Source organism: Acipenser ruthenus, chromosome 3, assembly GCF_902713425.1.
Source record: "Acipenser ruthenus chromosome 3, fAciRut3.2 maternal haplotype, whole genome shotgun sequence".
Taxonomy (NCBI): Eukaryota; Metazoa; Chordata; class Actinopteri; order Acipenseriformes; family Acipenseridae; genus Acipenser; species Acipenser ruthenus.
In genome coordinates this window covers 78,055,695-78,080,907 of record NC_081191.1, presented here as the reverse complement: position 1 = coordinate 78,080,907, position 25,213 = coordinate 78,055,695, and the positions used below count along the sequence as shown (strand labels likewise).

Below are 25,213 nucleotides of genomic sequence, written 5' to 3'. Positions count from 1 at the left end.
AATGTCAATGTTTTTCAACAGAAAGCACTTATTTATCTATGATAAAGAAAAAGAAAGACTGTGATTCAAACACATCCAGATTTGTCTTGCTTGCTGCTTTATACCACTGGGCCACGCAAACTACCCAAATGTAACACTTATTTTATATATCCAAACTTGGCTTGATTCACAAATTTGGAACCTTAACACCTAGTGGCCATAAAGGAAATTAAATAAGTCAATTTTACCCAGGAAACATACATATTTATATTAAATACTCCCATGTTATTATTTCCTGGGAGCATTTCTATTCCCAATGTGAAGACTTATAAGAAACATAACTTCTGAATCGGTAAGAATTGACAAAACTTGCTGGGGGAGGGTTTCTATTTAAATTACTACAGATGGTGGGTGTATGGAATTTACAGGTTGACAAATGGGAGATTCTAAATAAAGATTTTATAATATATAGTTAAAAAATCTTTATTGCATTGGCAGTAATATTAAAGAATGATGCAAACACAGTGCTATAAAGACATCATCAATATACAGTACAGTACAAACACAAATTATGGAAACTGGAAAAGGGGTGGGGATTTCCTTGCCCATTTGGGAAAGACTGCTTTCCTAGAAAAAATGAACATTTTGGGGCACCATACCATACTTCAGAAATTAATTGCACATTACATTTTATACATATTTTGAAGGAGACGATTATCTTTTCAGATACCGTGTACCAAGATATTTAGTAAGGGGTCTAAAATGTCAACAATAAAATCCCCACCCCTAGTCTTGCTGTAAATTATTTATTGTTTCCATAACTTTTGTTGGTACTGTGTATTAATCATAAAAGCTTTAGTTTCATCGCGTTGTGTGTGTGTGTGTGTGTGTATATATATCAGGATAGTGTAGAAGGGGGGTGTGTGTAAGGGAATTGGGGTGCAGGTTTGGCATGAAGGATGTGGGGGCAGGGGGAGAGAGCGAGGGGATATAAGGGGGTGCGTGGAAAAGACCGGGACAGTGGGGGGACAAGCGTGTGAGAGAAGGGTGTGTTTAGGGGAGATATAGAGAGAAAAAGGGGTAGGATAAGGAAAGACAAATACCATTTTATTTTAATTTTCAACTCCCAGTTCCCTTCCCTTTGATTGATTATTTCTGTTAAAAATAAACAGCTTGAGCCTTCAACTCCATTACAGCCTCAGTCTCATCTTTGTCCCAAGAACCCAAAAATGCTACAATATATATATAATCTGATATATTAATACTGGGATAAATAGAAACAATGTTTTTTAATGTTTTAGATTTGTGTCACCTTGCATATCTTTGTTTAAAAGAAATACAAAAATAGAGCAACACTGATGTAGTCATACATAGTGTAGCTATTTCTATGTAGCTTTTTTGTAAATGTAGCTATGTCAAGTATTTTATCAACTTCTGAGATGCTTGACTCTTAAATAATCCTCAAAGTAGGAGAAACAGCAGCTTTTAATTTAAAGTGTATCATATTGAATATTTTTTTACAATATGTTTAAATAAATATTAAAGCATTAAAACATAGATGTTGCTATCTGTATCTTAGATGAAAAATTAATAGTTGGTTTCACCACTTTCATCTCACTCAATATACATGTTATATGGGGTGCCTCATTAAAGGAACCAGAAAAAATAAGTGTAACTTCAAAGCTTTTCAAATAGTTTTGTAATTTACTTTATAATGTGGCTACATACTGTATGTTAGATGACACATGAATAGTTTATTTCACCACCTTTGCGTACCTCAACATTCAAAGCCTTACAAATGCTTGCTTATATACTTATTGGGCCCGACTTCGAGGAAACCGTAAACGTAAGGACCAAGTGCTTTAATAAAGTACAAATACTAAAATAAAATGTCAATTTTAGTTAATAAACAAGTGGCAGAGTAGTCCCCCCCCCCCCCCCCCCCAAAAAAAAAAGTAGCCATGCTCCGGCCCTAGTACACCCTGGTAGCACTCATACAGCAGAGCCGAGTCTACTGTAGATACTATACAGAATGAGTCCAATCAGTCATTTAGACATACTGTTACATTGTTTTTGAAATACCATGCTGGAATGTAAGTTAGGACATACAATAATCATATTCACAGAGATCTGGGGAAATAAAGTTGGATACATCACTATAAATGCAGTTATGTGCTAAGCCAATAGATCATTTGAAAAGATTAACTTTTCACAGTATCACTAAAGTTTAGTTATCCATCTCGTCTTTACAGTGTACAGACATAATGATCTATACCTGTGTCATACAAAAAATGTTATCTTAAATAATATAGTCGCCCCCGTCTGCGCCGTCATCAAAATCGTTCAAAGCTAACATGCAAATGAGGCCACGCTGCGAATGTTATGCCGACCCCTAGCATTAATGCAGAACAGAAAATGACAGGGCAAAGCATGTACCAAAATCGCATTACGACAAGGGCTGTTTGCTCTGAGTTTTTTCATCAAAATTGGGAAAATTATTTATTCCTTAGCATTAGTCATTGGCCCCAACATCAAATTCGGGCTCAGCACAATTATCCACCTACATGTACACGCTCATTTAAGCTACAGTGTAGCTGGACACAGAATACAATGAAGAAGTATTGTTTTGAAACCTCCTATTTCAACAAGATATGCCACCTGGTACAGTATGTACAAATGCATGCTAATAAAGTTGTTAGGTTTGAATTGAATCATTTAATGTCTCTTAAGGAACAGCATTCAGCAGTTAGGTGACATCCTTTGAATTATACTTCTGAAAACAAGACTGTATATTGATTATAAGGTTCTTTAGTTTGCAAAGCCTTTTCTGTGTTCTTCTTGGGTTTTGTTTGGTATCTCTTTTACGGACAGCACTGCGACCCTGTTTCAAACACAAATACAGAACAGTTAGTAGGTAATGAGTGACCTAAAACACTAGTCTCCCTATATCTAAAAAAATATATATATATATAAATAGATCTAAAAGATTAATAAATGCAAAGGGTCTTATTTAGCATCACACACAAAGTCCATTTGCACCCACGTTGCAACACATAACCAGGGGTTTTGCACACTCTTGTGGTGTCTGTCACAAACAGCTGCCGACAGAACTTATGTCCTATATTTTAGACCTGTTTAGTCACTATAAAATCGGATCAGTATACATGTTGTATACAGTTAATGGCATAGAGGTAAATTAACATAGAGTTTGTTTGAAAATGACATACAAGTCCATATTTATAAAGAATGGTTTGAGTAAAATACCTTTTATCATTCCGAAAGTGATTTTTTCCCCACCACATGCATCATAAAAGGCTGAATCCAACATACAAAAACACTGCACACCACAGAAATATGACACAAAGAAATGTCTACACCTGGGTAAAGCTTATATTTGAAAACAAAATAGTTAACATGTAATTAGTTTTCCCTTTCAATTAATGTATTACTAATCTTATTAGCATTCTGAAAACTGTAAAAACAAATGCTGCATTATAAGCAACTCTAAAATACAACAGTTTGTATCAGGACTTTACGTCACATTAAAGGTTCGATAAGAATGGTGTGCAAAAGTAAATAAATCTCTCACCTACGTATCATTCATGTTATTTGGCTTCCAGTTCCCTTTCAAGTATGAAATGTAACCATTACCGTATGGGTATTTACTTCCTAAAGACCCAAATCCTGAATATGATATGCCAAAGCTGCTCTCTGAGCCAGTGAAGCAGTCATGGCCCTCTCCCGAGGACACAAAAGGCTGCGCTCACAGATCTCATCACCATTCTCCCTTTCAAGACTGACCTGATCGGACAGCCTTGTTCAGAGAAATACACTGTTGCTTCTATCTGTATATATTTCACATTTATTGTGTTTTTACACAAATTATATGGAACATTTAAACTAATCGTTTTCACTAATTACACATTGTGGCAGGGTGAAAGCCCTGCTGGTATAAGGTGAGGGGAATATTGGGTTGGCAGGGAGGGGGTTAAATTCCTCCCTGCCAGAAAGCATGTGGGAATGTGGTTGAGGCCATAACTGAATGATTAATGGTTAATGAGGCTCCAGATACAAGTGTATAACAGGGGTAATCACGGGTGTTGTGGAGAGTTAATGTCAGTGCTGGTGAAGGTGTACTGCTGTGCTGTGCTGTCCTGTGTTATGTCTGTGAGTTTTATGCATATGTTATGGACCGTTGCTGAAATTGGGCAGTTGGCGAAGTGCCCAGCTGCAGCGGGCAGATGCCGAATTAGCTTGAATTTGGCTAGCTGGTCAACTGCCCACAGCCACCCGGGCGAAGAAAGATTTTTAACAGACACAGTATAATACAAATAGAGAGTGAATTACCTTTGTTGCCTTTAAGTGCAAAAGCACACCGCCACTAAGCCACCCGTTGCAATGTTTATTTAAATAACTTAAATACGTTCTGACATCGCTATAGCAACGGAACTAAACAAAATATCAATGCACAGTTTATTTTCATCATGTGTTAGATTTGGAGGTTGGAGTACGTGGGGGGGGGGGGGGGGGGGGGCGGGGGGGAACGAGTCCAGAATAAAATGCAACAATGTTTTATTTTACTCTTATTGCAGTAATACAAATTTCTGAGCAGAGTTGCATTGTTGGAATGAGAGATCATTCAATATCAGCAAGATGCAGGTAAGTTTAAATGTGAAAAAGCCACCCAGTTAAATATAGTTACCCGAAACGCAGGAAGAACGCAATGCTAAAACTAATTTATCATAGCAATATTAATGAATCATTAATCAACAGCATAAAGTTTGTATTTTTCTTATTTAGAAATATGAACGACAATTTGACTCAGAAGAAAACATTTTCTTATAAAAAGTTTAGTTTTCCTTCTGTAGAAAATATTTTTTAAACATTCAAACAATATTGTTTCATGTCTAACATCAGATCTCAGACAATTAGACATTTGCCTCAGCATTTCATTAAAATAAATAAAAATAAATATAAACAATTTAGTCGGTCTAATGATTAAATAAAGTTATTCGACTGACAAACTATTATTGAGAACTGCAGTAGATACCCAGAGGATGATCACTGCTGTGTTACTTTCCATTAGCGTTTCATTTGTTACAACAGGGTGCACTAAAGTCTTTCTTCGCCATCAGCCCGGGTGGCTGTGGGCAGTTGATGAACTGCCCAGGCAGATGCCGAAATGCCATAAAATTCTAAGCTAATTCAGCATCTGCCCGCTGCAGCTGGGTACTTCGCCAACTGCCCGGGTATTACGGCAACTGCCCGAATTCGGCAACGGTCCATAACATATATACCTTTTGTTTTGGCCCTTGTGCCTATTTCTTTGTTAATGTGTTTTTTGTTTGTCTAGTACTGTATGTGTAATTAAAGCGCTAAAATGCAGCTTCTAGTCTATACCTATGCTACCTTGTCACACGTGTATTGTGGGCACTACAGCCTGTTGTTTGTTACGTCCCGCCAGCGGCTTGAGTCGCTCTTTCCCAGGGGTCCAGCCACATAGGTTGGCTGAATTTGTGCTCTCCCCCCAGGCTTCATAGCTCCTGCTGGAGCTTATGTTTAATTACTTTTTTTGTTGAGAAAGTATTTTCTGTTTGTGTGTTTTCTGTTCTTTTACAGATTCTACGAGCAGGCCTGTCTGCAACATGGTGCTCAAGCACACGTGCAGCAAGAGCTGCTGCTGGGCTCAGCCGCACTGCACAGGACCGAGATACTCACTTCGGTTGTTGTTGCTTTATCACTAGAACCGCCACGGCAGTCATTTTGACAGTTTGAGGTTTTAAATTTAAATTACTTTGCGTGTCTGAAAGTTATGCAGTTGTCCATTTATGACTTTTCTAAATACATGTATTAAGTACCCTGACAGCGTTTGAAAGGCAGGATCACGAAAATAAGGAAGTTATAATCCTGCTCACCTAAAACCGGCAAAGCAGTTATTTGATATAACCTACAATATTCTACTTTTTACATGTGTACAAGCCTGTTCTCTCTACTGGACCTGGCAGCTATCAGTTCCTTCATTTTGTACAAGGAATGCACCGGGGAAAATATGAGCAAGAGATTTAATCTTGAAGTTAGCCATAGCTCTTAGGCAGAAACATTTCAATCAGAAAACTGCAAAGCAGCAGACTGCTGCAGCTCAACCTGGATTCAGTGCTACACTTTCATTTTAAATTAAAAAAATAATTTTGTTTTTACAGTTTTGTATGTACATATACTTGTTTACACCTGTTTACACACTAGTTTCTTTTGAAATGTTTATTATAGTTTTTCATTTTTTGAAGTAGTGCTTTATAAGTGGTAAGTTAGAAAATAAACCCTTTTATGTTTAATTGTTCATTTAAATACGGTGTTTCAACTGTGCAGATGTTTGAATAAAACATTTGAGATGTATCCAATAGTTTGTCTTTCATTTTAATATTAATGTTGTTTAAAATGTAACCATCATAATGACTGCCGGCAGTGGTTTTAGGTGTGAGTATAACCGCAGTTATTATTATTATTATTATTATTATTATTTATTTCTTAGCAGACGCCCTTATCCAGGGCGACTTACAATCGTAAGCAAATACATTTCAAGTGTTACAATACAAGTAATACAATAAGAGCAAGAAATACAATAACTTTTGTTCAAGCAAAGTACAAGTGTGACAAACCACAATTCAATAATACAGCAGATAATAGTGATAGTTACATCAGGATATTATTAAATAGTGATAGTTACATCAGGATATGATTAAATACAAAGTACTACATGTTAAACACTTGGCAGATTACAGTATTCTGAAGTACAGGATTAAATGCAGTAAAATAGGGGGCAGATAAGAGCAAAATAAAGCACATTTAAATGAAGGGTGATAGTGTCCCAGGATACAAACAGAGGAGTTCTAGAGGTGCTGTTTGAAGAGGTGAGTCTTAAGGAGGCGCCGGAATGTGGTCAGGGACTGGGCAGTCCTGACATCTGTAGGAAGGTCATTCCACCACTGCGGAGCAAGGGTGGAGAAGGAGCGGGCTCTGGAGGCAGGGGAGCGTAGTGGAGGTAGAGCTAGTCTTCTAGTGCAGGCGGAGCGGAGAGGTCGAGTGGGGGTGTAGGGAGAGATGAGGGTCTGGAGGTAGCTGGGTGCAGTCTGGTCAAGGCATCTGTAGGCTAGTACAAGAGTCTTGAACTGGATGCGAGCGGTGATCGGGAGCCAGTGGAGCGAGCAGAGTAGTGGAGTAGCGTGGGCGAAGCGAGGCAGAGAGAACACCAGGCGGGCAGCAGAGTTCTGGATGAGCTGGAGCGGAGGAGTGGCGGACGCAGGGAGGCCAGCCAGGAGGGAGTTGCAGTAGTCTAGGCGGGAGAGTACCAGGGCCTGGACCAGGAGCTGGGTAGTAGTGGTTCTAATGGTAAGCAATTTCGACCAGAGTATCTTGATGCCGTTTTGGTGACAGCTTTTTAGCATCACCATTGTGAAGGCTGTTAGTTCATTCTAACAAGCAGGCTTCCCTCAGTCTTTTGTGTGGTACTGACTGAGTGGTTTTGCCAGTGGCTCCTACAGGTGGGCATCCCTGTACTTTGCCACCTGTGGTGACTGCAAACCGGTGGATCCATACCAAACCGGTACCGAGGTCACCGACCCGCACCGGTGCCGCTCGGGTCTTGACCCGCCTGATTGACATCTATAAGCAGATTATTATTATTATTATTATTATTATTATTATTATTATTATTATTATTATTATTATTATTTATTTCTTAGCAGACGCCCTTATCCAGGGCGACTTACAATTGTTACAATATATCATATTATTTTTTACATACAATTACCCATTTATACAGTTGGGTTTTTACTGGAGCAATCTAGGTAAAGTACCTTGCTCAAGGGTACAGCAGCAGTGTCCTCCACCTGGGATTGAACCCACGACAACTCCGGTCAAGAGTCCAGAGCCCTAACCACTACTTCACACTGCTGCCCACAGTTCCGATCGAGTGACAGTTTTCTAAGCATTATTTGTGAATAATAATAAAGATTGAGACAGTATCTGTACAACTGTATCTATACACTGCATTGCTTGCACTGTGCATCATGCCCGGATTCTATCCCTGAGACATGCAAGGCCAGTCTGCCTACTGAGGACAAGCACGGCAGTTGCTCTTCCTGCCTGGGGCCAGAGCATGCCACGGAGGCACAGGCTAATCACAGCTTCTACAAGTTTTGTTCCCCTTTTTCCAAGTGCATGCTTGAGAAGCGGCTATCCTGCAGCTCTAAGGAGCACTCTGCGTCCTTTACTCCTGCTCAGTGCTCTTCCCCATCACCCTCTCGCAGAGAGGTGGCTGCGTCCTCACCCCATGACTTTGTGTCAAGGGAGAGTGGACGACGAACCTGGGAAAGAAACCTCCTTGAACTCTGCCTCTTCTTCCCCTCCCCCACAGAAGAGGAAGAAGAGTTGCCGTTCCTGGTGATCGACAGATGGAAAAGTTCTGGGCAGCTGTTTACCACCAAGGAACCGTTCTCACTGAATTCTTGCCAGACTGGCCACAGGAGGACATACTGTCCATCATTACCTCTGATGAAGTGGGTGAACAGGAGGTGGCGTTCCCGTCTGAGGACGTGGAGTCTGACAGCACGTCCCCTGCAGTTAAGTTCTCCCTGTCGGCAGAGCTTATATATATTACAAGTGCCCAGGCCTACAGTAGGGGAAACAAGACAGTCGATTTTCAATGATGAGCCTACCGCCTATCCCATATCCCCCCAGTTCACTCGGATTTTCTTTTTGAAATCCAGTCTTTCTGGACCGTCCGGCAACAGCTCCTGCTGTTTCTCGGTCGATGGACGTCCTTTATAGGGTACATGATCTGGAGAAGCTGGGCCTGGCCCATTTTCCACCGGTTGAGGCTTCTATTGCCGCCTATTGGCACTTAATTTAGCGCTCCTTTCGAAGGACACTGCTTGCCCTAACAAGCAGTGCCGGGTCTCTGAGGTGATCCTAAAGAGAGCTTACTCAGCCAGTGCGTTCGTCGCACAGCTATGCAATTATAACAGCATCCTGGTGGCCTACTAGTCTCATTTGCTGCTGTCCCTTTCTGGGAACCATAGGCCCTCAACGCAACAGCTGGGTGAGCTGCGCCTGGTTAACAAGAGCCTGTTCCATGTGTCCAAGCTCAACGGACAGGCTATAGGTAGAAACCTGGCTGCGCTGGTAGCTGCACGCAGGCAGCTTTGGCTTTCCTAGGCATGCGTGCCTGACCAGGACAAAGCACAAAGCACCAGGACAAAGTGTATTATTTAATTTGGGGAGAGGGGTGGTCACCATGAAGAGGTGTACATTACCATTCTATATTCCAGTAGCTGCTACGCAAACTCACCCCTTACTCCAAAGATAGAATTGCCTTGTTACTGATGGTTTGTCTGCGTGAGCCTTCTATGTTTCTGCACACAACACGTCATTACTCAAACAGAGTCGAAGGAGAGGCTGTCAGACTGTCACTGTCTCGTTCACGCAAAAATTGCCGCAGAAATAAGAGAGAAATGGACATCAATAAAAATGTAATTATTAAAGTCGAAAAATATAATGTCCTTTATGATGCCAGTGTCAGTGGTTATAAAGACAATAAAAAGAAAGACACCATATGGTAAGAAATAACAGAACAATTGGAAATTGATGGTATGTCTATCTCTCTTTATTTCACCTGAATTTTAGTAAAAGTGACAGGGATCGCCACACACCGGTTTCGTATTTCTGTAAAATGACGCTTTTTTGTTTTAATAATGTTCACTAATAATAATAATCATATTCACAAACTAACTGAAGATTTTATTAAAACTTAAAAACGATAAAAACGTATATTAAACTAATATGTGTAGATGTATTGTTTTTAATCATTTACATGTTAAACCAGATCACATATAAACATTCACTGTTAAATGTAATTTTTTTTAGTGTGGTGTACCCAGACTATTTCTTTGTTTTATTTATTTTATTTTGTCTCCACAAAAGGAGCAAAAGCAAACAGTATTTTCTTTTCCTGACTAGCTACAGTTTTTTTTTTGTTTTATGTACTCATGCTGTATTCATGTTGTTTGCTTCGCTCCCGGTGTGCATAGACCTTAAGTCTAGGTCAGTGATGTAGCTGTCAGCCATTTGCAAAAATCTTGATCCGTCAAAAGCACCCCCCCCCCAAAAAAAACAAATCCCACGGTTTTTCAGCAGGGGTCTCACTGGTATGAACACTTAGTGGCTGACATGTCTGTACTGGCGTCAGTGCACCACAAACATCTGGGTTCTTACTACCATTCAGACCGGCTACTGCAGATCAAGCCCTGCTACACTTACCCCTGCTACACTTACCCATATGGTAATGGTTACATTTCATACTTGAAAAGGAACGTTAGGTTATTCTCATAACCCTGGTTCCCTGAAATAGAAATGTAACCATTAACCTTCAAGGTCGCTGCATCCATGATTGCAGCAGGCTTGAAGGAAAAATGATGATGAGATCTGTGAGCGCAGCCCTTTTGTGCCCTCGGGGGCTGGCCATGACTGCGTCACTGGCTCAGAGAGCAGCTTTGGCATATCATATTCAGGATTTGGGTCTTTAGGAGACAAATACCCATACGGTAATGGTTACATTTCTATTTCAGGGAACCACGGTTAAGATAATAACCTAACTTTCTTCTTTTTTATTCCTGTTTTTCATTACATCAATGAAGCACAATTCTAAAAGTTTGAGCTCTCAGCATGGTTCATGGCAATATTTGAAGACACTGAAACAGACTTCTAGTCAAAATGTATTAAGTTAAATTTTACTTAAATGTAGCACTTTTGGGTTAGTAATGGATGACTAAGACAATTACAACATGATTCTAGTTATGCCCACAAGGGCTTTTTGCATCATCAATGTGTCTAAAGGTAGAAAGTGACTGTTGATTAGTCTCACCTTCAACAAGCCAACTGTCAGTTGTTGAAACTGAGACTAATAATCAAATTAATTATTACCTTTAGTCTCATATTGGTGATGCAAAAAGTCCTTGTGACTGGAACTAACAAAATGCATAATCCATTGCTCTTTAGAAGAGAAAACATCATGCACTGGTTTTTAGAAGAGAAAACTTTGCTATGCTGAGCTCAAATGTTTTTAAACATAAGTTTTAAGGATGTGATGAAAAACAGAATAAGAATTGCAAACCAAATCCCATAAATGACATGAAGGTGAGAAAACTATTTAATATTGTACACTACTCAATTTTTTGTTTTAGGATTAGCTACACTGTTTAATTATTCTTATTTAACTATATTTAAAATATAGTATAAGGTGTTGTGTAAAATACAAGCTGATTAGATTAGGCTAGGTAAGACCTCTCATGGACTGGATATCAACATCATTAACTATATTCTATGTGTATAGCGGGTCAGACACTCCCAACGATACCTCCCAATAATGTTATGTACACATCCATTCGAAAGTCTAAGATCTCTGGCAGTCTACCTCTCACTTTGCCCACTGTCACAATGTCCAATTGTGTGACCTTGTGCAAAAGGTAAAATATCACGAGCACCTACTCTCAGAGGCATGTTGTATACTCCTTCTGAGCTCCACAATGCAGACGGTTGATATATATATACCACAGGTGTGGAGGTATTGTGGGTATTTCGGATGATACCACTATTTTTGGGGTGCTCATTCAAATATGGCAGGGCACTGTATATGAGATTACCCTTTAAAATGTACAGGAATATTTGAAAGAATGTGTATCTAGACTAGTAGTAAGTAAAGGGGGTATCAAAAACACACCACATGACCATGCCCCCCCCCCCCCCCTTTGGTAGCTCCTACTATTTACTTCACATGTTCACTATCCTGTCCTGAACATTTGTGACACTACAGCTGTTGTTCCATCCATTGTGCACTTCCACTTCCGTATGATATGATAAGAAGCCAAGCTGCAATATAATAAGATATATAATATGTGTAGGTAGTTAATATTTCTTTGTACCTTATGTGTGTGCACAATTAAACAAGAACACATTGAAGCATAAGCATGCTTCCCAAACTATATACTACAAATCTGGATGTTACACAGAATCCTAGATGCGTGTAAAACAAATTATTTCTCAAAGAAAGATAAGCCGAGAGTGATATTACCAGTTCACAGTCACATCCAAGAGATATTTGTATTGTTTTAAGAATAATTGTTAATTGTGGCTGGAATTCTGTAAAATGTAGTCTCCTTCGTTGAATTGAACACACCATTTGACGAATGGAGCCAATTTCCTAAAAAAAGAAAAATGATATAGATATTAGTGTTTGTTGTAATGGATGGGAATGTATTTGAACTGGTGGCTTAATGACATTTTTTAATGTTTTATATATATATAGATAGATAGATAGATAGATAGATAGATAGATAGATAGATAGATAGATATTACAAGACTGCGTTCATATATATATATATATATATATATATATATATACTGTAGGAGATACAGTATATATATATTATTTATATATAAATACTGTAGGAGGTACCGAATGTGCCATATTATTTCTCCACATGTTAAGGTTCACATTACGCAATTTTTGTAGAACATTATTCACAATACCTGCATGTTCAGTTGTAGCTCTCGAGGCAAAATAGAAATGATAAACCACATTTGTTTATTTTTCATAAAAGATTTGTAAAGATAGATATGTGGAAAATGAGTAGTGGTTGTAAAGTGGAAGAATTATAATATTTACTCTCCAGATACCAAAAGTAACTTGACCGTATGGTATGATACATGGTCTCTGGTCAAAGTGAAGGGTATTTTTAAATTTTGAACAAAGAGAAGCTATTATCTGAAACTGTTTATGAGATTAACTGAAAACATGACAAAGACAGCTGATTTACAAAAATAAATAGCTTAAAAACCGGGATCAACACAAGTATAAACACTTCTTCTGGGAATGTCTAATATTACCACATGTTTGTCTTTAAACGCTTTTTTCTGTGTCTAATTCAGGAAAGTGAAAGAAAAACTCTCTCATTAACATTCTTTAAAATTCTTTCTCGGCTGCCCTACTCCCACTGCAGAGCTGTTCCACAACTTCTGAAATAATTTCCCAAAATACAATAAAGAATATACTCTTTCACAACCCATTTACAAGAATGCCTGATTCATGGTGAGCCTACTGCATATTATATATATATATATATATATATATATATATATATATATATATATATATATATATATATATATATATCCCAGTTTACAAAGTTCAATCCATTTGTCAGAAGATGGCACCACAGAGTAACAAAAAATAGTTCTATAGAGGTCAATGAGTCCTTAAGATTATGAAAGTATTACAAGACTGCGTTCTTATGCTTCAAAACAGGAAGTTTCTATATTTCTTTTACAATGTAGATCTATTTCAGCATTTCCTTTTTCAATGACAGTATTAACCATATGGGAGTGACCATATTTCTTAAGCCTAACATACATGTGAAAACAAGTTTCCAGAAATATATTTCTTCAAAAACTGTCAGGAAACTTTTTCAAGCTGCTCATGATCATTCCTGCTGCACACTCTAAAAGTGGAGGAAAGCCCCATTACACTGAGAGGTGCTGCACTTGTACTAAAACTTTCTAAATGAAGGGGAAAGCACAGGAACAGGAACAGAGACAAGGGAGTGGATCCTGACTCGTGAGGAGAGAGGAGGGGACCATAATCTTTTAAATAAGCTTGATTGTAGCAGGACTACGAACTATGTCATCTTCTGTCGAAGTCACTGTCTTCCATAGTCACATGCTCATGCTCAGAGTCTCTCCTGACTGGCAAAAGGCTAAATCTTGAAAATGTTACTCAAAGTAGAACCCAGGTCTACTCCGGGAATCATGTTTCCTTGTTTCTGGAATCATGTTTCCTCGTGTACGCAGGGCTTTCGAGTGATACAGAACATGCACCAGGGTTACCTTTGCTCCAGAGCGATGTGGAATAGTCTCACAAGAATATGCATGTGTGTCCTTTACAGATTTCTGTCTTGCTGTTTGTAAATGCTTTTGCTGATTGTTTAAATAGCAGATGTATTTGGATCCTACATCATTTAATTCAGGTTAGGCAACTCTGGTCCTGGAATGTTATTCCATTTCAGGTTCAACAGACATAATGTAATGATTAAGGTAGTAAAAACACACAATAGTCCCAAATCAGAAATAAATCAGAAATAAAGATCTCAGACATTTATTCAGTGAACTGTGGCAGTGTTTATATACAAGTTTTAATCGCGCTACTATAGTGCATTCATGACGTGTCACGCGCAAATGACGCATGATTGTGCTCGTTCCAAAAGTGCACGGCAAAAAAAGTGTTGACTTAAAAAGTGTGTGACTGTCATTACACTTTGGTAAAGCACGGTAAAGTGCACTCTAATTGGCCTAATTAGTCCCATAGCAACAAACTACACAGTCGTGCAAAATACTTAACGATAGACTTTCATGAAATAACACGATACCTCCTCCACTTCCCCTGTGTAAAAGAACGCTCTTCTCTGGGATACGGTCTTTCTGTCCTCCTCTGTAGCGTAAGTAAGATTTTCCTTATCCCAGTCTTACTAAAACAAATCAGTTAAATATCCATCTATCCATTATCATCAATCTGCTTCTCCTGATGAGGGTAGTGGCTAAATTATATATAAATTGCATATAGAGATGTTGATTTATACCATTATTTATTATTTCAGTGTATTATGAACGATGAATGAGAAATACTAGATCGTTATGACCAGCATTATTATCATAATAATAATGCTAAGAATAAAGTAGCTTTTTTCCCGCAGGATGTTTCAAGCTTCCACCCCTTCTGACAGCACTCAATACCAGGTTGACCAATTGTGAACTGTTTCACAGTCTCTGTTTTACATGTGAATCCTAAGAATAATTTCTGGCAAATAATAACATACCGCACATACGCACACTTAGCCTCAGCCATGCGTAAAAGGGCTTTATCTCCCGAACCACAGTAGCTAGAGCGTCCAAACTAACTTTATTTTAAAGGATGCCAAATGTGAATTGTTTCATAGTCTGTGTTTTACCTGTGAAGCCTAAGAATAATTTGTGAATACAATAACATATCGCATATACACACCACCGTCCCAGCGTCAATTAAAAGTGCTTGATATCCCCAACCACAGCAGCTAGCATTTTCAAAACAACTTTAATTTAAAGGCGAGCAGTTGTGAATTGTTTCACAGCTTCTGTTTTACATGTGAATCCTAATAATAATTTGTGAAAAAAACAAATGGTTGTGGATATCAAGCCATTTTACGCATGTCAGGCTAAGTGTGTGTGCATGTGCGATATGTTTTGTTTTTCACATATTATTCTTAGGATTCACATGGAAAACAAAAGCTGTGAAGCAATTCACAACTGTTCTTCTTTAAATTAAAATTGGTTTGAACACTGTAGCTGCTGTAGCTGCTGATCCAGGAGCATCGTCTGATGTGCCTGGAGTACAGAAGGATGTACCGTCTGATTGCAGGCACCCCTGCCAGGCAGGATCCGCAATACAGCCACCTTTTGGAAAGGCTGGACCACGCTTATCAACAGCACCAAGAGGTGGTTGCGTTGCACGCCGAATTTCTGCGCACAATAACAAGAGAAATGCAGGTGCCTCTCCCAGCTCCTGCTGAGGTGGGCACCCGTTCTGCTTTGCGCAATCCTGCCGAATCAGCGGTCCGAGAAGTTTGTAAAGAGCAATACCCACTCGCTTCTGCAGCGCACAGGTGTATGGACATGTATTGGTGACGGCTCCATGTCCACCCGTACAAGTTCCACCAGTTGGTCAAACGTAGGTCGGATGACCCGAAATGTTTCAATCCATTGTTCGTCAGAGAAAGACTCGTGAAGCACAACCTCCTCCCACCAAACAGAGGGACGATGATGCGACCGCATTCATCTTTACTGCCGATGCACAAATAGAGGTCTGTACATAGGGATGAAGTGGATGAGGGTGTCTGCTGGAAAGAAAGCTCTAGATAAAAAAGCAATAGATGCACGATTCCTTTCCTGCAAACCCATTGCATGGGACTGAAGGAGTTCTTCCCATACAAGACTTAATCCAGCCAGTGTTTGTCTGCATCTTCTCCATTCATCCATTTTTGTCGCAACTACGTTGTAAGTAGGTCTATGATTTTATATACCCTTATAACTAATTAGCAAATACACACAAATTATAAATTTATTATATTAACAGTGTTTGTGTAAGTTTCCATATTTTCTGCATAATTAATTTTAATATTTCAACAAAGTACCTGTGTTTGAAACCAACACATCATGAGTTGTTTTTAATATATTTGTTCCACATTAACGCATATTTGTGATTACTGTATTGCATAATCCTTTTGTTTAGCACATTAACAGCGACTTTCACACGATTTGATTGGCTCTTGTAATGCTGAAATTTGCATATCTCCCGATTACCCATTGTTCTCTATTCATTGCTTTCATTCCCCTTAACTCGAAAGCTACTTGTTTATATATATATATATATATATATATATATATATATATATATATATATATATATATTTTCCAATCTATTTCAGTCTACGACCTTGAACCAGCCAGGTATTTAATTATTCAACTGAACAGCCCTGAGCCTTGTTCCAACCGGATCGTTAATTGTTTAATGGAACCTGATGTAGGTGATCAATTAAGTAACTAAAGACCTGGCTGGAACAGAGTGAAAAGTAAGTGGACTGCTATTTATATCAACCAAATAGACCCCAATAGAACAATGAAATGTATTTGGTTATGTGTGATCTTCTTTGGTTCAGTTTTGTCTCCCACCACACATATAAATGAATGGTTATAACAATAAGAGTACATTAAACTCAGACAGAAATATTGACTCACTTTATTTTGTTCACAGGTACGAGTCTGGTTTTCCAGGCAGGTTTGATTAATTTTTCTTGTAATTATTTCATGCTAGGGGGAAAAAAAAAAAAAAAAAAAAAAAGGTTTGTTATTATTATTACTTAGCAGGTACCCTTATCCAGGGTAACTTACAATTGTTACAAGATATCACATTATTTTTTACATACAATTACATTATTTTTACATACAATTACCCATTTATACAGTTGGGTTTTTTACTGGAGCAATCTAGGTAAAGTACCTTGCTCAAGGGTACAGCAGCAGTGTCCCCCACCTGGGATTGAACCCACAACCTTCTGGTCAAGAGTCCAGAGCCCTAACCACTACTCCACACTGCTGCCCTCACTACTGCTTCTGTATATCGCTTGTTAAAGCGATATACAGTAAGTTAAATGTGGTCAGTTCAATCTGAAGCCCTGACACAATCTTGCTGCCCTATTAGAACTCAACCCAGGGTGGGACAAATTACTTTGTATGCTGGTGGCCAAGTGAACTTTTATGGGGGCCAACATTTTCAAACAGGGACAATATGAGGAGACATGTACATGTTGCACACACACACTGCTTTTGCATGCTTTATTTTCATGTAATGGGTGTTTATTATTATTATTATTATTATTATTATTATTATTATTATTATTATTATTATTATTATCTTTAAATTGTGGGAGGGGAACTATATACAATCGAATGCCAGAGAACTAACTCCATCAAATTCCAGGAAGCTATATACATTAAATGCTAGGGAATTTTCTGTGTGCATAAAATGGCAGTGTGAAGTATATACATAAAATGCCAAGAAACAGAACTACATTATTCAAATGCCAGGGAAGATAACTATACAAAAATTCCAGGGAAGTGAACACATTTCTTTATTTTTCAGTTACTGGCTGAAATACTAACACTCTGTTAACTCCTCCTCGTCTTCAGTTACATTATCATTTTCACGGAGTTAACCAGATGTGGATTTTCCAAATCCAAATGCAAATAGATTTGATTTTTGCTTCAGTTTCTTTGACATTTTATTTAAGGTAAGTAAGAGCGTGTCAGGGAAACTCAATGTCTGTGGCGCGGCTGTAGCGCTGCTGCAACACTCCTGCAACACAGAGAATCTTTTTTAATCTATGCAGTTATTTTAAACTCCCCTGTTGGTGCTGTGAGGACACACAGACACCTCAACAGTCCTTGCATTCATTGTTGTTGTTGGGGTGATGGGAATCTACTTGCTTTTCAAGTTTTTTAGTTTCGTGATGTTCTTTAAATTTGCAATACCCGTCTCTTCCGAACTGCAAACGCAGTTTGAATTCGGTACGTAATTTCCGCTGTTCTACTCTAACTTGACTGGCTGGTGCACGTTACTATGGAAACAAGAAAAGGGTCTGGTTCCACGAAATGATGGGCTCTGCGAAATCAACAGGGCGGTGCAGATTCTGACATTGAAGCAGGAAGCCTATATTTCAGAACCAAAGTTCTGTTGTATATACCGTAAATGCTTAGTCGCAAACGTGGCGATTTGACGGTCAAATCTACTGGCCGTGTTAAAATTGAAGGTCTTATTTTGGCGACTAGGCGACCTGATTTGAACCACTCTGACTCAACCCCACCCATTGTCATGAGAGAAACAACATCCTTAATGAATTGTATAATAAGATTAATCTATCGTGGGAAAGGATACAGCATGTAACTCGCACATGCCAACAAGCCCGAACCCTTTAGGACTGCATCATTGCATGGTACTAGCACATTGTGTTATAGTTTGTTAACAAAACATTTGTTTAATATCAGACTGACATTTGTGAGAAAATTAAACATTCTAATCTATGCCTTCATCCCCATGCAAAAAGACAATGCAGGAAAGATAAAATATATAAAACAGCCAATTTGTTTGGATTGCACTTACAACTTCGGAAATTGGATTGCCAATGAGGTTCCTGTAATCCATAATTATAGAAGTCGTGGTCTTGTTCCCACAGGGGTACACAATAGGCAACAGAACTAGTCCCAGTGGATAAAGACCAAAGACATACCTGAAGAAAACTGAAAGATGAAGGACAGAGAGAACCAAGCAAGTCAAACTAATTAAATGTATTCAGCATTCCAGTTGATTTATTTTATTTTTGCATATACGGATAAAACCCTGAAATATGTGTCTCAGGTGGCGTTAATATGTACAGAATGTTGTGTGCTCTCCCTATAATTAATGGATCGTTTGCAATCTATAACCTAGAACGCTAAAAAAAAAAAAAAAAAAAAAAAAAAAAAAACACACACACACACCACATTTTGGGTTAAATACATTTGTATCTATGATTGAACATGTGTCGTCTGTTCTCACAAATAACATGTATTTAATTGTGTGTTATCCTGAAACTTTGGTTTCATTTGGATTACATTGGAATTTCCCTTCCAAGATATTTTAGTTTGCTTTTATCATAAATACGGGAATTTCCCCACGCTTTCTTGTAACTTGTAAGAACAAACATAAGTAGCTTAAACGTTTAGTCACTTGCACTTTCGTCTGACTAGCTCGAGCTGGAGAACGTTAACCTTGGTCAGTACAGCACTTTTTCTTTTATAACAACTAATACTGCTGAGCGAAAAGATAGAAAATTTAGAATACCTTAATTCCAGAAAATGCACGGTAAGTTCTGTCTGATTATTATTATTGTTAAATTTGTGCTTGTGTATTATAACAAAAAACAGGGCTCACAGGTGTTCATACCGAGTCAATATATAAAATCAATGAGGTTCGAAATACCCACACCATAAGGGCTTATAATTTATATTAAAAGAATAATTCCGTAGCATGATTGCTTGTTTTGGGAAACATTAGGGGTTTTGCATGCCCCAAATCATACTGCGTACAACATCCACTCGTGGTTCTAGAAGCATTTTTAAACAAAATACTGTGCAAATAAAACATTAAGGAACGTCAATAAAGAAAGGACCATTTTTTCTAAGAAGGTGTCTTGGTTCAATTGCACCAGGCTACACGGTTAGTGGTCACATACGAAATTATGTATTATATAATAGCATTCATATTAGAGACAACTGAGCATTCAGTATATAGCTTAGATTTCAGTGAATAAAATAAGCATACAATTCCAACTGAAATACATCTTAGCTTATTTCTTAGCACGCTGTAAACTACTACTTACCATTTCTCATTTTACGCTCATTTTTGCTGATTGACAGAACAAGAAACTCCAACACATGGCTTGTAGTTGACTGTCACTTCTCCATTTTATTATGTTGTATAGCATACAGCAAGTTATGAAATATCTTTAAACCAGTTCCACGTGTCCCATGTCTGCACAATCCTGAATTAAATACATGTGCTTTCCAGGTTTGTGAATTGTGTTTCTACAAATCTCGACGCAGTGGTTTAGCTTTTATTTTCCAATAAGGAACTTCCGTCATTCCAGACAATTGCTTTCACTTTCATATCGTGCGCTCCGTTCTGCGTTCCTTTTTTTGTCCACTTTTGCCTTAATTTTAAACAGCTTTTATGAGTCTGCTGCTTGGCTTAGTGGTTAAATACCTGTGTTCTGAAAAGTTGAGCCTTCCACTCAGAATTATCAGACACAGCTGAAAAATTGAGCCTCCCCTAACATAGCCCATCTGAAGGGGAGGCACATTTTTTGTTATATCTGATATGTGCCTCCCCTCCAAATGGGCTACCTCAGGTGAAAAAATATAAGGTAGCATATTTGGAGGGGAGGAGTAATCATTTTAAAGCACAGATAACAAGACTTATGAAAAATTGCACCTCCCCTCTAAATGGGCTACCTTAGGGGACACTTCTGAAAAAAAAGCCTCCCCTACAGATAGGCACCTCAAATGAATATGACATAGCTCCTTTGGAGAGGGAGAAATGACTGCTCAAAATGGGCTACCCTGTATTTTCACTGAAATGAAGCCTGACAAAAAGTCAGTCCCAATGGTGGTGATTTGTTGGAAATGGGATGTAGGGGCTTTTTGTCTGGGTCGATGCATCGCAGTCTACATCTTGAGGAAGTTGCTTAACATTTCTAATTGCTAAATTGACAAGTCTATTATCCTGTTTGACAAGTTACACTTTTGGAAGAATTTTATTTAGATATTGTAGCAAACTGTCCTTGTTTAACCGCGCTGTCGGGTCGAATCACAAACACAACACACAGGGAATTCCAAATCCAAACGTTTTATTTACAAATATTTACACACGCAGTCGGTAATCCAAATTCATAGTCATTTCATTGCACAGTTCCATATCCATACACTTTACAGTTTCTCCCAGTGAGCAAGTCATCCAAAAACAGATCATACAAGATTCACAATAACTCAGTTTCAAATACTCTCTAGGACACCTCTCTCTATTCACCTTTCCACTACTGCCTGCTTCTGCAGACCTTAAATGCGTGAGGTGGTGCTCTATCAGCATAGGCAACTTAGCTGCTCTGCACTGTGCACGGTGATTTCACTAAGTGAAGCCACCTGGAGTTATCTAACTACACTTAAATCACTTTAGAAATACCACGATATTTTGAGACTGAGAACATTTTGTAAGTGTTACTTTTTGTGAGCAGTTTGTACGTTCGTGCATTTGGATTATGTCAAGACATTGACACACGCATGTAAAAACATTTTTATTTATTTATTTATTGTACATTTTTTACACATATATGTAACTCCACTATTGTCTAGTTCTTCAGCAGAGTGGTCTGTGCAATCAACGTGCCCATCTGTAGCAGACATCACACTGCACTTGAAACAAAGCAGTTACTGATCTTTCCTTTTTAAATATGATAAATACATGTATTAGCTAGCAATAGAGGATAACAAAAACAATCTAATAAAGATTTCATTAAATAAAGTACTGTATGTTTAATATACTTATATAACAGTGCAATGTAATACACTGCATATGTATATTTACCATGTTGACGACGCCTCTGTCTGATTGCTCATCTGTTCCGTTGCAGATAACACAGTACTCATCTATGTTACCTGTGAAAAGACAAAAGAAAACAAAAAAAACATCCAAATTAAATCCCAACAGTCCAACAACAAAAAGAAAAAGATTACACCACAGCCTTAAAGTTGTTTAAAATACATTATATAGTAAAACTGATACATTTGACATAAAGCAGCAGTGGTGTACAAAGGCAAAGCTCATCTCAGTTTTCAATTGCAAAAAACATTCAGTTAGTACGCATCAAGCGTACTAAGTTGCGGACTTGCTGTTACGGTACTTTCCTGGGGATCATCCCCAGCTGTGGATTAAATTAGTTCCAATTGCAATGAACAAAGGAGTTGGGGATCAGCTGATCCACAGGTTTAGTACACAGCAGAGGAACAAGACTATTTCCAAACCCCAAGTGCGTGTCCGCACAAACAGATTGATTCCAGTTCGTCATAGTTCAAAGGATTTATGTGATTAAACATTTTCAATTAGCCTAAAAGTTTTGTGTAGTATATACAAAACTTATTTATTTGCATAATTTTATTAACAAAGACAGAGCAAGTATCAAAGCTGTCAATTTAATTACATATGCAAATCGAGTCATCCAAGTATATAAAGGTGTTATATTTATTGTATCCATACCAAAGAAATCATGGCTGGCGGTCAAGCTCAGAATTACTCGACAGAGCAGAACTTTAGGTTACTTACCGTAACCCTGGTTCTCTGAAAGAGAAGACGACCACCAATGACATTACGTATGGGATATGCCTGCCCATTAGGTAAGTATCGCTGAGCTCTCTATACCAGAGCTGCCGATAGGCCCCTTCCTGGGATGATGCACTCGGTCCCGCCCACCGAAGGAATAAAACTGTCATCCTGAGGAAGCCATTTCTCTTTATCCATCAAACCCGTGAGGGCGACCGATGCAACGGTTGGTGGTCATCTTATCTTTCAGGGAACCAGGGTTACGGTAAGTAACCTAATGTTCCCTTTTAATTCGAAGACGACCACCAATACCATTACATATGGGATAATGTATACCAGAGCCGTTGCGAGGGAGAAGGCAGCATATGAGGGATGCTCTAGCACTGCCTAACCCATGGGTTAGCGGTGTGAAATCACACCCTCAAGGACCCTCGTGCCTAATGAAGGCAGAGCAGGGTCTACCACATTAAGGCAGTAGAACCTGGAGAAGGTATGCGGCATAGCCCAGCTAGCCGCAGTACAAATATCTGACATCAAGGCCCCTATGAAGAAGGCCCAAGATGTAGCCAACCCTCTAGTGGAGTGTGCGGCTACTCTACCAGGTGGGGGCAAGCCTTGAAAAGAGAAGCGGAGATACTTCCTGTGCTCTGGACGAATGGGAACGTGAAAGTACACGTCCCATAAGTCCATGGTGGTGAACCAGTCGCCCGGCCAGACGGAATGGAGAATGTGACGGTGCACCAGCATCTGGAACCTCCTTTCTTTTAAGAACCCGTTGAGGAGCCTCAGGTCTAGGATGGGGATAAAGCCACCATCTTTTTTGGGTATCAGAAAATACCTCGAGTAGTACCCCTCTCCATGGGAGGAGGGGTCTACGAGATGAATGGTTCGCTTGCACAACAAGGTGCCCACTTCTTTCTGAAGTACCGAGGCCTGGAGAGGGTCTGTCACGAAAGTATTCGTGATACCTCGAAAGGGAGGAGGTCCCAAGCGGAACTGAAGCGCTTAACCATTCTGCACCGTGGCAAACACACAGGAGTCTGAGGTGCAAGCGCGCCAGTACTGCAGCTATTGTGCCGAAAAGGGGGTCTGAGGCTGCCAGCCTTCAGGAGTCCTGCTCGAGTTTAGGGTAGCTGTTTAGGGCGCTGGCCCTGGAAACACCTCGTGATGCTGGTGTGTGGGCTGGCCACGTCATGCGTTCCCTCTGCCATCCGGGTTCTTCCTCAGCAGAGGGTATGTTTATCCTCTTGCAGGATATTCGCATTGCAGGCTGTGCAGGGGTGGAATCCCGAATTGCCTGACATGGGCCTGGTGTTGTGCATTGGCTGTGCACTGAACACCTCTTGCACTGTGCTCAAACACTGATTGAAAAAGCGAACGCCGTGCGCTCACCTACTAGCGCTGTAGCAGAGGGTACCAAACACAGTGCACACTGTGCACCGTGCATACTGAGCCCCGTGCGTACCGAGTACCATGGCACTACATGCACCATGTACCGTGCAGCGCTGTGACTGCACTGACACTGTAGCGCTGGGCACCGTGTGCCGTATGCACTGAGCACTTGTGCACCGAAATACCCAAGTACCAAGGGCTATGCATGCGCCGTGGTACCGAAGCACCAGGGGGGGCGCTATGCAATTGTGCCTACCCTAACCGCGCAGTCACACACACCTGGTCAGCACGTAGTGTGCACCAAGGTGACACAAGGGCCGAAGCTGTGGTGGGCGAGTTGAAGCAGACAGCAAAACCACGGTAGAAAGATAGTATAGATCATGTGAACAACATGGCAAACAGTGCTTTCGTGGTTAATTATATTTACTGCCTTATTAAAAATGGAAAGCTCTGCTAAATGTTATACATATATTGATATTGGTTTTATTAATGGTTTCATTTCAGAAAATGTGTCTTTAATGAGGTTTCTCATTTTAACTTGAGTTAGTGCGGTAACTCTTCTATTTAGTCTAAAGAGCTTGGTGGTTTAATTTAGTACCATAAATCAGGAACATCCAGGGGGCAGCAGTCATCATCTGGAGTTCGGTGCAAATGGGAAGAAAGGTTAGAAAGGTTTTAAATACTAATAGCAAAAAAGGCAAAGTTTTTTACTTTTAATATCAGCACTCACCACCTGTCGTTGGTGCTGTAACGTCTGCAGTTTCCAAACCGGCTTTCTGTCTCTGTTGTCATGTTCATGAAATTCCTAGAAATTTAGATTGTGTTTAAATTTCAATTGCAATAGTTGTATTGAGTGTATGCAGTCATAACTCAAGGCTTCTACCTATGAACAATAGTGAATTCCACTTCCAAATACACCGTTATCAAGTTCATTTTCGTGCCACAAAAATCAATAGTTTCTCAGAATCAGTCTGAATCCGTTTTTATATATAAGAAATGCTAATTTAGACTGGAGATGGATTTTTTTACAGGAGATATTTTTCTTTTCAGTTTTGTTTTCCATTTTGTAACATTGAAGTAGATTCTTTTTTCTACTTTATTAAAAGACAAAGACAAGCAGACAAACGTTTTGTAAAATACCTTAATTACACTGATTGAGTCATCATTACTAGCTGATCAGTTTATCTAACACACAATACATAGCTCTTTGAAATTGTTTATTGTTTTTAATTGGTTGTTTAGTGCCCTTCAGGTATGAATAGTGGTACACTTACTATAATTTCTTGATGTCTGTA

General features: G+C 39.1%; 1 protein-coding gene across 1 annotated transcript; it reads right to left on the bottom strand.

Annotated features, from left to right (window-relative positions):
• Positions 1-1,929: 1,929 nt before the first annotated feature.
• On the bottom strand, positions 1,930-20,539 carry LOC117435586 (interleukin-7-like). The gene is made up of 5 exons (XM_034058897.2): positions 20,035-20,539; positions 18,777-18,913; positions 16,856-16,927; positions 12,104-12,232; positions 1,930-2,860 (listed from the first exon to the last, which is right to left on the bottom strand). Exons 1-5 carry the CDS (start codon positions 20,042-20,044, stop codon positions 2,726-2,728), a joined length of 483 nt encoding a protein of 160 aa, XP_033914788.1. The 5' UTR covers positions 20,045-20,539; the 3' UTR covers positions 1,930-2,725.
• Positions 20,540-25,213: the final 4,674 nt, after the last annotated feature.

Excerpts from the sequence above, each read along its gene's own strand:
- LOC117435586 (XM_034058897.2), bottom strand. Across the intron at positions 16,928-18,776 it reads GCAATCCAATTTCCGAAGTT|CATGAAATAATTACAAGAAA; the intron begins GTAAGTGCAATC and ends TTTTCCCCCTAG. Across the intron at positions 2,861-12,103 it reads TTGGATGTGACTGTGAACTG|GGTCGCAGTGCTGTCCGTAA; the intron begins GTAATATCACTC and ends TGTTTGAAACAG.